General features: G+C 51.6%; 1 protein-coding gene across 1 annotated transcript; it reads right to left on the bottom strand.

Annotated features, from left to right (window-relative positions):
* Positions 1 to 2,984: 2,984 nt before the first annotated feature.
* Positions 2,985 to 16,146, bottom strand: OAZ2 (ornithine decarboxylase antizyme 2). The gene is given in 6 exon segments (XM_014961611.1): positions 2,985 to 3,360; positions 5,148 to 5,233; positions 6,986 to 7,161; positions 12,657 to 12,737; positions 12,739 to 12,814; positions 16,127 to 16,146. Coding segments are annotated over 6 exon segments (573 nt in total). The 3' UTR covers positions 2,985 to 3,226.
* Positions 16,147 to 16,160: the final 14 nt, after the last annotated feature.

Below are 16,160 nucleotides of genomic sequence, written 5' to 3' on the forward strand. Positions count from 1 at the left end.
TGGGCCCTGGTTGGGGTGCCGGCACCGCGGCGGCCCCGGCCCATTCTCATTGTTCGACTCATTTTTCTTCCGCTCTTCATTGTCTGTACACGGAGAGGGGGCTGTGCAGCTCCTCGGGGTGGGGGGGGACAGGTTCGACCCCCTCCCCACCCCATGCCCATTATGGAGCCTCCTGCAGCCGCTGGGGTGGGGACCGGGGGGTCAGGGTGATGGGGGGACCCCCACATCCCACTGTGGGGAAGCGTCCCACCGGCTGCTCCTACCTCCAGTCTCGGCCGGTCCAGCACGGCCAGGGCCACCCGCGGCTCTGGGGGCACGGAGGAGGGTGTCTGTGTGGGGCTGATGGGGGGCTGCAACGTGCTTTGCTGCCATCAAAGGGGGTTGAGGGCGGGGGGGCACTCCCCACCTTCCCAGTTGGGTCCCAGTTGAGTCTCCCTTTAGGTGTTAAATGAAACAATGGTTTAAGCAGAATAGGTTTGAGGTTTGACATTTTTTGGGTTTTTCCTGGTCAGTTGTTGTCCATGGGGCTGGCGCCCTGCCCGCCCTGTGGCGGTGCCACCCCCCCCGGCCCCATCCCCGTCCCACCGGGCCCCGCGGGCGGCCGGCCAGGGCCTCGAACCCTTGGGTTTATAGCTCTTGTTTCCATTGGCGTTGCTGTGTTGGGTTTCATTTCAGTCTTCCTGATTCTGCCCTTCTGTAAAGTGTACATTATTACCAAGTTCCTTGTTTTTTTTATATATATATATATAAATATATATATATACAAACTGTACTCTTCTTGCCTTTGTACATTTGGGCAAGGAGAGAGAATAAATCTTTTTAAGAGACAATCACAAATCTGTGAGGGTGGCTTTTTCTTCCTGCTTCCCCAAATTCTGGTCTTCCGTCCCCAAAATGTGTGGCCAGTGATATTTTTTTTTTGCAGGGGGTGGAGGGGAGGTCCCCATCTCTGGGGCATCTGAGGAGGCTTAAACAGATGCTGCTCCTGGTGCCAAGCTCATCGGTCTGTGGCCACCAAAGCTGTGGGGGGGTGGCCCCATGGGGCTGCAGATCCTGCCCACCCCCCCCAGCACCCACAGCTCCCCCTGGGGATGCTGCTGCCAAGCTCAGCCAGAATTTGGGTCAGAACCACCCCCCCCAGGCTCAAAGCCCTGGACACCAGCAATGGGCAGGTGCCCCACAGCCTGCCAGGGCCCTGCCCCACACTCATCTCCGCCATCGCTCCCTTCCTGGGGGGGGCTGCTGTGCCGTGGGGCAGACTTGGCTCCTCCAGCCGGGCCCAGGAGGCAGCACCCAGAGGGAGCAGAAGCACTTGAGTTTCGAGGGTGTATTTCTGAAGACCCTCAGTGAGCCCAGGCCTCTACCTCTGCCCACACTCAGCTGAGCCAGGGCAGGAGAGAATTTGATACTTGCCAGAGAAGCCCGTGCACTGGCCCAGCCTCGTAATTGCAGTTCATTATGGTTCTTGGCTCATCCTCACTCCTGCGACCAGGACCTTACACTGCCCCAGTTAAGTTTTACCAGTAAAAGGAAGGAGCAGAGTGGTTGCCAGCCCCTCTCCTCAGGGCTGCTCTCCCAGAGGAGCACCGTGGGGTGGCAGCAGGGCCCCAGAGCAGAAACACCAGCCCAGGGAAGGAGGGGGGGCAGCTCCAGCTGCAAGAGAAGATACAACTTGGTATTTCAAGAGCCAGAACTAGAAATCAGCATTATTGCAGGGAGGGAGTAGGTGCAGGGTCTGCTCTGTCCCCGCACTGGGCCTGGGGCAGAGCCGCAGCCGGCGCCGGAGGGACAGAGACAGCCCCAGAGCACAGCCTCCCATTTTAAAGCAGACTTTGGATTTAATGCCCCACTGCCACGGGCACAGAACCACCAGCCCTGTGATTTCATTGGAGGGGAAGGAGGGAAAAAGAGACACAAACTTTAAGATGATTTATTCACACAAACTCGTATCCCAGCCCCACCTCTCTCCCCCAAACAGAAAACACTGACCGTGACGTTTATGGAATGGCTCAGCTTTTAACAAAATCCTCCAGAGGAGGGCAAGAGCACAACAAAGCACACAAGGACAAGTCCACACACAAGCAGCCAGGCCAGGCTGGAGCACAGGGCACAGCCTGGAAACACCCCCCTTCTCCTGTGGCCTCCAGCCCGGTGACAGCCCCACGGCACCACCACAGGAGCTCAACCGCCTTCTCCAGCACTTCAAGGGGCAGGGTTGGAACAGGAGCTGCTGCCAGCGCTGGCGGCCACATCCCTCCATCCTGGGAATGCTCCCGCTCAGGGGGAGCATCCCAGCCCCGTCCTCACCCACCCCACACCCCGCTTTGGTTTGGACACGGCCCTCAGCCCCACGTCTGAAGCTCATCTCTTTGGGAAGGTGGGGAGGAAGAACAGCAGCGACAGCCCCAGGCCCACTCCTTACCCCTCCTTTTGGCTCTGGCCCATCGCACCGCAGGCAGGTAAGGAGACATCCCCCCCGCAGCAGACTCTTTTGGCCCTCTGAAACCTCGGCAGCACCACGGGAGGCCACCACAGGCTCTGCTCCTTGCAAATAAGCAGCCCCAGCTGTGCGAGGTTCATCTGAATGCCCCTTTTATTGAACGCTGTGAGAGTGCAGTGGTAACATTGAACAGAGTTAAGACTGCTGAGAACAAAAGCTGGAAGAGCAAGAAGTTAAAAAAAAAAAAAAAAAAAAGATTAGACCAGTTAAAACAGCATCAGTCACCCCAAAGCAGAGAAGCGGAGACACACGGGGGGTTTAATGTAGTGTTAAAGGTTAAACTGGAGCGCGTCTCCTCCACACGCCCAACGCCCAAAACATGTCACTGCTTAAGAGTCTGAGTGAGAAGGAGGTGCCTGTCAGGGGGCGCGCGGGGCGGCGGGGACAGGACCCACAGGGGTTAGAGGAGTCGATAACGCATCTACCGCTGCGCTCCCCACGCAGGGCCCGCGGCCAACATACCACACAGCTGCAGGGACAGAGCTCCTAGGCCAGTTCAGAAACATCTTCCATTTACTATTTGGTGATTACATGTGTGTATATATAGTTCTCTAGGCAACACATTTCAATGAGATAGTCAACTCTGAGGATACACAGGCCAATCTAACAATGAGAAATGCAGTTTCAGTCCAACAGAAGCTTGTTTTCCCTTTCCTCAAGAAAGGAGAAGTAACCCTCTCTCCCCTCAACAGCATTTTCGGGTCACACCAGGGTCCCCCGCCGCAGCTATTCTTCGTCAGAGGAAGAGTTCTGATCCAGGGGGTACACCATGAACATCACGTCTGGCCGCGACGGGACAGAGGGGTGACCAGGCCTCACGATTTCAAAGCCCAAGAAGCTGAATGTCTTCAGGAGCGGAGCTACCAAAGAGAAGGAAATCTGTTACCACCAGGAATCACCCTCTGTACCTGCATCATCCCAGAAGCCACAAATACCAAAGTGCACCAAACACCCTCCACGAGCACATCCAGAGCTTCCCATGCAGAAAGAGACCGCTTTAACACAACAGCCCTCTCCAGTAAGATGCCTGGTCCCTTTCTGCATTCCTCTCAGCTGCTCCTCAGCACAAGGTGGGCTGCAGTTGCGCAGAAAAGCAGCTTCATCCACGTTTAACCTGTAATGTCTGTTCCATCCCTTCTGGAACAGCGACAGGGGGGTATCTACCTGCACCACCCGTGCCCCTGGGACGCCCATGGCCATCCCGCAGCATCTCACAGTTTTTTCACTTCAGTGGGTCCCAGCACCCCTTGAGCCCTGAAAGAGGGCGAGACAGCAGCGAACAGGAACCCACTGACTCGGGGTGTAGGTAGGAACTCGCTGTTTCCATGAGGAGGGCCTGGAGCTCAGTGGAAACCCAAGGGAGCTGGGCACAGCTGGGTGCAGTCCCCAGGACAGCCGCCACGGGTGACACATGGCAATTCCCAGCAGGGTCAGTCCAGAGCCCACACACAGCCCTTGTCTCAGGCAGGCAGGGGTGTGCTACGCAGCGACGGGACGCACAGAGCCATCCCTCCCCTGCGGCCTGTGGAAGTTACCCTGGAGCAGCACCTGATCCCCACAGCTCTCTCTGACGATCAGCTTCCACCCAGAGCGCTCACGCGGAGCGGCTCCTGCGCATTTGTAAGACAGCACTGAATTTCAGCTGCACAGCCAAAGACCCGGGGTGTGGAATGCTCCAGAACTCATACACACAACCCAGGTCCAAGGGCAACACATGGCCCGTTTTTAAAATCAAACCCAGTATCAGATGTTTCCTGTAACCAGCCACTGCGGGGGTCACCTTCCTGACCCGTGGTGGCGGTGACATCACAGCAAGGACTTAATCTGAGAATTAGTCTTGGCATCATAACGCAGAGTGACATCTTCCCAGGCTCAGCACAGCTTAGCTCTAATAACGTGCTTCATGTCAGAGAAGACAGTGCGGCTTGTGAGGCAGCAGAGTAAAATTAGAATTAAGGTTTGAGTTACCCCTGCTGTGGCAATTGCTTGGTTACTGGCCTGCGTCTGGTAGATTTAAAGCAACACATCCATAGCCTGGTACTTCACCACAGATCTCCTCAAACCTCCATGCTGTAATCACCCATCCAACACATCTATCTTTAGATCCTAACGCAGCCAGCCCCCTTAAGCTGTAAGCATCTATAGCTGGGGTGAGGATTACCTGTAGGTCTAGGAAGGGCAAAAGTGCTGGGAGATCTTTAAAAAGCAGATGAACATAAGGACAACAAGCTACAAGAGCTCTTTTCCCACGTAATAACCTCCCCTTGGTTTCTCCTTGCAAATTGCAGAAGCCTGGTGCCAAAAGAAGACCTTCACTCATTACCAAAGGAGAAATATTAACCAGTTTCTGGACAAAAAAAATATTCCAAGTTCCTCAGGAGCAGCTTTCTGTGTGAGAGTCCTAGTAATACTGTGACTGCAGGATAGCAAAGCAACCCACTGGAGAACCAGAGTATTCCCTCTGCTTATTTCCTCCATGAGAAACTATTTCTACTTTGTAAGAACAACATGCGAATTCAGCGTGTAACATCTCCTGCGGTGGGAGGTCCCGTGGAGCCCTGCCTGGGGACAACCAGATTTCAGTCCAGCTCCAGCAGCACCAGTTTAGATCTGGGGAGCAAACCCGACAGCGGGGGCGAGTTCTCACCTCTATCTTCTCTGCTTTTTCTGAAGCAAATAAAGACATAGTTTACTTTCATTTTTTCTTCAGCAAATTCCAACAGTGCTGATAACCTGCCAAGGAGGAAGAAGACAATAGAACATCAGCTTTAGGAAGTCCTGTCCTGAGGAAGCCTCCAAGCATTATCAACTGTTTTGATGTTTTTCAGGCAGAAAGATGACTTGTTTACAGACCCCTTCCAGCGAACAATGGGCGCTGAAACAATGGGCTTCCTCCTGTGCTACCCAGTCCTGCTAAACTGGGAGCCATCCTCACAGCCCATCACCCCACAAGTCCCTGTCCTCGGCACCTGCGTGCCAGCGCGCACCAACACCCACCCCACCAGCCAGGACAGACTCTTCCTATGGGGGAAGCTGAACATCCCCAGCCCGGCTACGTCCCCTCCGCTGGCAACACACAGCAGGGGACCTGAAAGTTCTGCGCTTGGGGGGAAGAGAAAAAAAACCAACAACAACAGAAGCTCATGCCAGGCAGGAGAGAAGAGAAAAACATGACTGAAGGAGCATATGCAGAGGCAAAGCTGTTTCCTGAGCACATCAGCTGGATGGCACAGCTGACACACCCCCAATCCGGGCTCCCTGCCTTTCCAGCTGAATTATTTCTGCCACCTCCTGATGGAAGCCCTGATCAACCCCTGGCCGAGCCCCGGGGATGGCACGGCAGAGCCCTCGCTGTCACAGCAGCCATTTAGGATGCAGGCTGCCAGAGCAGGGACAAACAGGGCGTCGATCGACATCTAATTAAACAGCCGTCAGCGAGACAGGAGTGCAGCGAGGGAGGTTACATTTGCAAGTGTTTTGTTAATATGGTAATGAACTATTTTAATTATAGCCTCTACTAGGCTGTTTTACCTAGCTAAAAATAATCTTACCAAATTGTGCTTTAAGTCATGATGACACAGGCGGGTAAATACCCTCCTCCCAGGAGGAGCTGCTCCCAGGAGAGCGGGCGCTTGGGCAGCTACAGGATTTACAGCCCAACTGATTAAGTGACACAAACCTTTACGTGGACTCAGGAGTCAAATGAGACAAGTGTGAGACAGCAACAATACTGGCACTTACTGGAAGTGCACAGTGAGGGTTGTTTTTTTTTTTTCCTTAATTAGCTTGTGTCATTTACGGATGAAGCCTACTTGGAGATTTAGGAGGCCTTGAGAGCGCTCTGCAGAGGAATCCAGTTCACAGCCACATCTCGGCGGCAGCGCTCACCGCCACCGGAGATCTCTGGCAAAGCACTTGGCAGGAAGGAGCTGCTCTGGAAGCTGCGTTTACACAAACTTCCCAGAGCAGAGCTGTCTGGACAAAACACTCCCCTATTCTGCCAACAGAGAAAAATCAGAGACTCTGGCAGAGCCCAGCGCCTGCGTGGCAGCGCTCCAAGAGCAGATCCACCTACTGATGAGAAGGAGCGCATCAATATAATGGAGGTTTTTTTTCCCCTGAAAGAGAGGAAGACGCCTGCCAAAACAAGCTTGCCAAGTGGCTGGCAGAACAAAAATCAGAGAAAGGCTTGTAGATTTTCCATACCAAAGTATGCAAAGAATCACTCTGCTTATTTATTGCTTATTTTTCATTAGCGTGGGCACTCAAGAAAACAGTAACCCATCTGAAATGATCCCTACAGGGGAAGAAAATATATGGAGGACTAACAGGAGGACAGTTCTCTGGAGAACAGGGAGTAAGGACATACTCCAGATACAGAAACCAGGAGCAGAGCTGCCATACACACACAGCCTGTTCTCCCCACACAGGCAAAGCCCTGCTCCCTGCAGAGCCACAGACACACCTCCGGGATCCTGAACTTACCCTTCTTTGCTCCCATCAGCTAATAATCCATCAGGGATTTCCACGAAGAGGCTCTGATTAGAGAGCACAGCATCCCAGGAGGAGGTCTTCACCTCTGTAACCTTGTACTGGAAATGGACAATATGAGGCTTCCCTTCGTGCACTGGGACATCTTGGTTAACAGTGATCTTCTCGTCCTGTGAGGGAGGGAGGAGAGCTCAGGAAACTGGCTTTAGGGTTAAAGAAAACTATCTAGGAGATCGCAGACCAAAAATCTAAGAGATTGTGCTTCAACAAGTGTGCAGAGGGACTGTGTTTTCAATGGGACCAGTGTGTGTCCAGAGTTTCAGCCTATAATTAAAATTCACCACCATGAGACTCACCACAGCTCGTGAAGGTGAGCACCCTCACCTGCGAGCTCGTGTCTGAGTCTCAGTGCTCTAAATAAGCATGTGGTTAAGAGCTACTGTTCTGAACTATCCAAAATACCGTGCTTTTAGTCTATCCTAACACAAAAACAAGGAACAAAAAAGTGAACACTCCTCTGGCTGGTTATAACATAGAACTATAGAGATGCAAATGCAAAATAAATGGGATTACAGTTTTACTACGAAGAATGTTATACATTTCCCTTCCCCTTTCACCATCTCAGGGACGCACCACAACGAGCACTGACCTGGCAGTGATTTTTCTAGTCATGTCTCCCTGTTCAAGGAATGCAGTTTTGTGTATTTCCTTTATATTAAATTTCTGGGTAGTGAGAGTCCATTCATTCACTGCAGGTCCCAGCCACATCTTTGAAGGGAGGGTCATGAACTACCCTTCAAAGGGCAGAACTTGAACCGACAGGCTGGAAAAGCATCTGCTGCCACAGTCTGACCAATTTCATTGTCTCCCCAATCTCCAACACAGTCTTTTCGTTTGAGGGATAACCACAAATTGTTTTCCCAGATTTTACAACCAACTAGTCCGGCAAATGGTTTGCCTCCTGGTAAAGGGAGGGAAATACATAGAGCAGAGAGAATCCCAGACCAGACAGAAGCTACACGGATTTGAAGATTGTGATGAGGTCTTTTCCAGAGACCACAAATGTACACGTCCCTCTCCAACACTGCTCTAACCAGAATGCCAAGCTTGCAGCCCGCCTCCCATTCAGCTCAGCAGTTCCTAGAAAACAATTTCGTGGTTAAACTCCATCCCTCCTCCCGACAATTTTTGCAGGCAGTTGGCTTGCCCAGTAATGATTTCCACATTGCACTGCAAAGAGCCCCAGTGAAACACCAGAGAAATGCATTAGGTTCCTGAGTTAACGCTGTCAGGAGCGGCGGGAGCTGGAGCTGCTCCCATCTGCTCGATTCCAGGCTCATGCATGTGGACCCTCTCCCACTTACAAAGTCACCTGCACAACTCTGAAGGGCAGAAGGAAACAGACAACATTAGCCACGTCTGCTCTGTTTCCAAGTCACAGGAATGCCTGGGAAAGCCACCTGCCCCTCTCTCCTCAGCAGCATCAACACGTCGTGTGGGAGGGTTCACTCCATCGGGTCATGGCATGAGCGACCATCCAGCCTCCAGGCATTTTATTTTACCAGGGTGATTAATTCAGCAGCTCATGATGAACTCTCAGCTGGACTGACACTGAGGCAAGCAACATCGTTGCAGAGACAGCACCTCCCCAGACAAGGTCTAATAAATGCTTGTAGCAACATATACTCATCTCTGACCGTAGCACCCCCAGGCAGCCAGTACAGCAAAGAACAGCCCAGTTTGGGTCTGCAGTGAAGAAGCATTTACACGATGGGCAGCACAAACCCATCGGCAGCCAAATGCCCAGTGCGAGGGCGGGAGACTCCTCGGGATTGCTGCTTTCCAAGGAGGTGCTTTCTTGTGGGCATTTTAAGCTACTAAGGTAAAAGCATCACTGAAAGACCAGCAGTTCCACAAACACATCTCCGAGAACCTGAATATCTCTTCAAGCCTGTGTCCCACTGCTTTAATCCCTGTTACCATGTGTATTAAAACAGATCCCTCTTGGTTTGACTATTGTGACAAGCAAGAAACTATGGAGTATGTTAATGCTGGTGACCCCGTGCAAATCAGGAACTGCCTGGCTTCAGTAACCAGAGCAGAGGAAGCTGCCGTTTGTTTAAAGCCCACAAAGCTTAGCTGAAAAACAAGTTTGCACTTCATCAGAATAAATATCCTGTAGGAAATAAGTTAATTCATCAGGTTTGAAAGAAGTTTCTGTGGTCGCGCCTGCTGTGGGGTTTTACTGCAGCTCTAAGCCAAGTGCACTAGGAAACCCACCGACAGCTGCACAGGTAAAGGCAGGCTGCTGCTGATAAAGCTGCCACAGAGCCCACAGCAAGAGGCAGATTTGAGCCCAGCACTACAGAAGTGTACTTAAAACAAAACAAAACCAAGGGGATTATATGCACATCCTTCACCAGTGACTTCATATGAGCCTTTCACAGTTGTTGTTACTGGGCAGAAAGCATCTCAGTTTCAGAAAAAGATCCTTCTCTCAAGAAAAGCTCAAGATGTATAAGAAAAGAAGCATCTGTGAAAGCAAAACCAGGGTAAGGAAGCTGAGAAAAGCAGGCTGGGACTGACACGCTGGAGGGGGAGGCACACGAATGCGTTTGTGCGGGACGACTGGCAGGAGCCTGCAAGAGGAGGGGAACAGCTCTCCCCCTCTCCTGGCTTAGCCCTTCTGCCACCAGAAGTTATGCCCTGCACTCCAAACCCAACGAGGTTTTTCCACTTAAGAGCACCCTGATGCGACAGCCCAGGAACCAAAGGCAGCATAAACACAGGGATTAAGAGAACCAGCTCCCCCGGTTCAGTGGGAATTACATTTACACAGCCTGTCTTGGGCAGCTGATATTTTATTTCTAGGCATCAAAATAGAGACAAGCGAGATGCCGGGGAGAGAAGCTGTTCCTGTGAAGCAGCAGCCCAGAACTCTTTGGAAGCTGCTCAAAGCAAAATCCTGTTTACGCAACAAATGTTCAGTTTTAGTTCACCCCTGCAAAATTTCCCCACCATGCTATTGCGGGGAAAAAACCCACACCAGGGTTATCTTTTACACACAGCTGCCTAAACCACCGGCTCCCCAGCCACGGGCTCCATTTCAGCAAAGCCACAAGGACCAGCTTCCACTTGGTTACAATTCATTGAGCACAAGATTTTCCAACCCAGCCGCACTCCTCAGATGTCCCGAGAAGGACAGGAGGAGGCCCCTACGTGCTGGCAGAGTCAGAAGAAAGGATGTTCTGGTCTTGGCCACGGCCAAGTGACTCGAGAAAGCCGCGTAAGCAGCCTGCTGCTGGCATGTGCTACACCTGCAGCCTCCTGCCAGCTCTGCCGGCCAGAGCACGTCCCGGCTGCGCAGAACTGACGCCCATCACTGCTGTGTTCCCAGCTCCAGTAAAGCTCCCTCAATGAAGGGCTGAGTATTAAGTCTCTTAATGCAAAAATCCCAACAGCTATAGGGAGCCCAGCTGCTTAACTCATGGCGCGGTTGTATCAGAGCAGGGCGCTACACGCTCCAGAGAGGGCAGGCTCATTCAGAAAGGTCATCCCTCCAACTAGAAGAGCTGATACAGCTGGAAAAAGTACTTAAGCTTTTGGGTCCAGATGCTGTTCCAGGTCACAGTGAAGCTTCCCGGCTGAAAAGCTCAGCCTGATGTAACGACAGCACTGCTAGATTGAGTGGGCAACAGAGAGTCCCAGTGACCCCTGTCTGAGGTTGGACTTTAAACCACCAGGCAACATGGCCCACTCTGCTCAGGGATGAACCACGTTACAGAAGGGTTTTCTGGCAGGTTCTGCTAGGTTTTGTCAGCAACAAACCCAGAAAGAATTATATCCGTATTTCTGGGATGCAGCTCTCTAGATGACATCCCCACAGGCAGCAGCCCCTGCCCACACCCCACTGCCAGCAGCTTCTGTGCCAATTGGAGGCCATGCTGAAACCAAATACTTCAAAACTTCCAAACGGTGATTCCTTCCACCAGCATCTGTCCCACCATTGAGAAAATGGTTGAGACCATTTTCTGCCTTGGACCTCACCTGGTGCATACATAAGGCTTGACAAAGCTGGTCTGCAGGAGTTTAAGTTGCAGGGCCCCCTCTTTCTCATCCCCTCCCACCCAGAGGGAATTCATTATTTGTCCTGACCCCTCTCAAAGCTATTTATATATCTTCTTTATCTGACAGGAGGCCCTGTTGTGTTCTTTGCTACCTCTCTGCTGCTTCTCGGGATTTCATACCCCTCTAACATTCAACTCAACAGCATTAAGCTGATGTTACGTTATTAAGAGGCTACATAGGTTGACATTTATTCACACGGGAAGTGGGCGAGGCACCTGCTAAAAATTCACCAAGGCTGCATTAAAGCAGCCTTTGAAAGCAGCCACAAGGTCTGTGATTCTCTCATAAATTTCAAGAGGAGACTTTGGTAGCTGTGACCCAAAAGGGCCTGTATCTTTTCATCATATAAAGTCTGTGTGCCACCCACAGGGTAATTAAAAAATCAAGTCTAACACCTATGACAACACTCCTGCCTGAACAGCCAAATTTGCAAGCTTAGCATAAATTTCGGCTACCTCATCTGATAGAGCTTTACTCCCTGGCTTGTGGAAAAGCCACCCCTGGCCCAGAAGGAAGACAGATGTGTGCCACCCCTGGCCCAACACAAAGCTGCACAAGTGCCAAATATTCTACAGCAAGGAACAGCCAGGTCTCCTCATCCAAAAGCCAAAAGGAAAGGTGCCGTAGATTGAAAAGGGCCAAAACCCAAGAGCTACAGGGATCCATGTGCTAGTAAGCAAGTCTGCAGATACAAGGCCTTCCTGATCTTGCCTCATCCTATGCACATGTTCTAGAAACGCTCCCATCCGAGGTGGACACCACCTCACCCTTTCATGGGATCAGGAGTTACTCCGTACATCAGCTCAGGCAGCTCCCAGGCCCTGGCAGCTTTACCTTCCAGAGCAGAGGAAGGAATGTACCATCCCGTCTCTTTCTGCATTTCACCTTTCTGCTTCCCACTTCCTCTTTGTGCAAGGCATTTGAGAAGTTGTATGTGGAGCCAGCATTATCAAACCATGAAACAATCACCCAAACAGACCTCTGGGAACAGGGCTAGTGAATGATTTGCTGCACACCTTTGGAAAAAAGGTCTCTCATTTCTTAATAAACAGGTGCTATTTAAGCAGGCGTGTGCTGCATGCAGCTCAGCAATCTGCTGACAGGCTCGCTGGAAAATTAACTGTTCTCCCGCTTATTATTTGCATTTATTCCCATCAGACAGCAAAAGGAACCAACCAGTTACAACACGGTTACAGCTCGTTATTTAGACGTCAGGTCTTTCTCACCTTATATATCAGAGCTGAAAGAGAAGGATCCCTGCTACCCCCTCGCCCACCGGGGATCTTCGACAGTGGGTGAGGGGCATCAGGAGCACCACAGAGGCCCTGGAACGATGTGCCTGCAGCACTGCAGCTGGGGACAGTTACTCAAAGGCAGAATACTACTGCAAGGAAAAAAAAAAAAAAAAAGAGAGAAGAACAGCAGGTTACTTCAGCAGTGATCACATTTCAGATGCTACACCTCCTCGTGACCCCAAACCACTCAACCAGTTACAACATGGTTACAGCTCGTTATTTAGACGTCAGGTCTTTCTCACCTTATATATCAGAGCTGAAAGAGAAGGATCCCTGCTACCCCCTCGCCCACCGGGGATCTTCGACAGTGGGTGAGGGGCATCAGGAGCACCACAGAGGCCCTGGAACGATGTGCCTGCAGCACTGCAGCTGGGGACAGTTACTCAAAGGCAGAATACTACTGCAAGGAAAAAAAAAAAAAAAAAGAGAGAAGAACAGCAGGTTACTTCAGCAGTGATCACATTTCAGATGCTACACCTCCTCGTGACCCCAAACCACTCGTATCCCTGCTCCTCTGCAGCGCCTCAGAGGTGGCTATCGGGGTTTTACCGTCCAGACATCTACACCAGAGACACTCGCTGCCCAACTGGTCTCAGAAACCGGAGGTGTTTTGTTGGAAATGGAGGAGGGGCTTTGCAGCCGGGAGCAGGGAGAGTGCTGAGCAACCTCATGCTAATAAGGGCCGCCTGGAAACCCGCCAATAGCAGATGGCTGGAAACGCATGACCAGATGAGCACACATTTTCTATAGACAAATATCTACAAATAGATCAACGGGACCCAGAAGGAGGAGGTTTAAGTTTCACGTTTTCAGAACGAGGAGGAGTGAAAGGACCAGTTCTTTAGATATTTTCAACATGCTCTACAACATTCGAGTTGACATTTCCACATGCAAATGAAACATCATACAAGCATTCTTCACCCCAACCCTAAAAATTACAGGTTCACCCCACAGATCTACTTTTACAAGGTAGAAAATAAGTTTCCCTTGCAGTTTTTAAGTTTGTTTGGATGCCCTACACGTGGTCTTCCAGGATCACTTTGAAGGCAGGCTTTAACATCTGCCCTAGCTTCTAGAAAGTTCGTGAAAGCAAATTATTTTACTTCTGGAGCACTGCTCCCTTTATCAGTACCACAAAAGCTCTTTGCTAAGGCACAGCACCACAGTGGTATATTCCTCTAACAAAGCCTGCAAAAGCAATGTAGAGAAACCAGTCATTTCCCAGTGTTCCCATTATGAAACACACCAGTGCAAAGCTATGTAAACATCACCAAAAAAGAAGAGAATTTGAGAGTTTTCAATAAGCGCACAGAGCGAGGAGCAAGGCTAGAGGGGACAGCCTCTGTAGATGTACTGACAACTTACTGTCTTGGCCTAGAACTTCTCACTCGAGCCGATCCCAAGACAGTATTTTTCTACTCTAATCCCCCTCCACGAGGGAACTGGCTTAAGTATCCAAAGATCAAGCACCGAGCTGCGCCGTCAGAATCACCCAAACCGCCTCTACAGTACGCTGGAACGTACACCAGACTGCAAACAAACTACAGAAATTTGGCATTTCTGTTTGCCAAAAAACAACTCGCAAATGCAATGACGACACAGGCAGAATTTGCGAAGAACTTGGCTTGCCACCTCATACCAAAATAATCTTTCTACAGGAAACACAAATATTCTTCCTCCACATATTTCCTCCTCCTCCGGGATCGCTAGACTGGGCTCTTCAGCAGCGCTCCCGTGTGCCACAGGCTGTTTAAACATTCTAGAGAAAGCTACTAAGCAGTTGTAGGGAAGATGTCTCAGGGCAGAGCCCTTCGCACACACGCTCAGTGGCGTTCTGTGTTAATACAGTCCCTCCTCACGGCATGGCTGGGGCTATCAATGGACCAGTGTGTATTCAGTAGTAGTGGATGCTGAGAGCATGACAAAGCACTTTGCTGTGCAGTTCCCCACCCCCAGAAAGCTGTTGGCAGCTTTGTTATTCCCTTCCCTCCTCCCCTCTCCCCCCAGTCAACAATGTACTATTGATAGCTCTCTCCAACTTGTGGCCAAGGCATCAAGAAGCTGGATAATGAAGTGTAGTTGTGGGAAAAAAAAAAAAAAAAGAAAAAAGAGCAAGGCTGTAGTTTCCATGCAAAGCAGTTCAAGTCACTTCCCAGTTTTGCTTCCTCTGGCACATGCAGAAGTCAAAACACAAGACCCCTTCAGCCGCTGAGCCCTGCCTGCGGCACCAGGGCTTCCCGTAGCCCAGACCTGCACGAAGCCACCATCCTGCCCCAAAACTCCCCAGCAGCAGCCAGTCTGGGTCCCCGCACAGGGCAGCGCCATCGGGCCACGCTGGGGAGCACTGGAGATTATAAAGGGGGGGTCCTTCCTCCAGAGGCGCGTTAGCACCCCAGAAAGAAGTTCATACAAGTGCCTGAAAAACTCTGATCCCTTCACATGCCCATGTGTGAGCAGCCTGCTGTGGCTCTGCTCCCCAAAGCCTATTCATCGCTTAAAAATTAGGATTGTGCTCCCTTCCAGCCTCTCTTCTCTTGTGAGAAGCTGGTGTAGATGAAGATGCATTTAGCTCACCGAGGGCCTTTCCCTGAAGAAACTCCCTTCTTGACCGAGCCCTGCCTGAAATGGGAGCTGGAAGCAAGAGTACGTTTTCAGGCGGAGGGTGTAATTTTAACTCGCTAAGCTTCCAGCCATCTCAACCCCGTGCCCTGTCCCTGGGAAGCGCAAAGGACAACTCGGCAGCTCTCGCACCCCGTCACGGCTGCTCCGCCACAGCCCTCGCACCTCGGGCCCCCGCATCGCTCCCGCCACAACAACAGACAGCACCTAGGCCTCCAAAAGCTGCCCGTCTTGTTTTTGGGGATTTTATTTATGCTGAACACTTAGACCCGACGGAAGGATCCACACATCCCCTTGAGGTTACAGAACTGAAGGGTTTTCTTGGGTTTTTTTTAATTCTTTTTTGCCCCTTTTCAAAACAGGCTCTTAAGATGCGGTTGGACTTAGGCCATAATCAGATAATATGCTGTCAGCCACTGCAAGTCATATATTAAGGAACCCGATTTAAGGAGCAACTTGTAAATAACCATCTGATGAATAAAGCATAGCTCACATATCTACCCTACACACAGCAGCCAAGAAAAAAAAGCTCGGTTTATACACATCCCCCGGTCACTTATCTACACAGTACGATAGGGGCTCAGGAAATGACACTTTTCAGACTCTAAACAAGGAACAGACACGAGATAATCTAGCCAGCTGAGAAAAATACCCACAAACCATGTAAATTCACGCCTGTCAATAACCAGCCTGCCAAGAAAAAAAAAAAAATCACCTTTGCGTGGGGATGTGCGGGGGCTGCAGGAGGGAGGGCACAACCCCCCCGGGCGTTACGGGCTTACGAGGCAGAGGGTGCTCAGACCCCCGCTGCTGAGGTGACCCCGCCCCGGCCCATCCTAACCCGCTCCAGCCCCCGGCCCCAGCCCACACCGGCCCCGCTGCACCCACACACCCGCACGGGGGCTTCTCATCCCCCCGGGAAGGTAGGCCCCGACAGGGATTTATCCCGGGAGAGGCGCAGAGCCCGCACTTCCACCCTCGCCTCAGCGCCCGCCCGGCCCCCAGGCCCTGCCGCCGCCGCTCTGAGGGGCCGCGGCAGGCCGCGGAGCGGGCCCGGCGGTGCGGGGCAGCGCGATGCCCGGCCTCCCCGCACCTGTCCTGGGTGTTTATCATCCTCGGCTCGGTCC

Source organism: Calidris pugnax, unplaced genomic scaffold (genome assembly GCF_001431845.1).
Source record: "Calidris pugnax isolate Ruff unplaced genomic scaffold, ASM143184v1 scaffold492, whole genome shotgun sequence".
NCBI classification, from domain to species: Eukaryota; Metazoa; Chordata; class Aves; order Charadriiformes; family Scolopacidae; genus Calidris; species Calidris pugnax.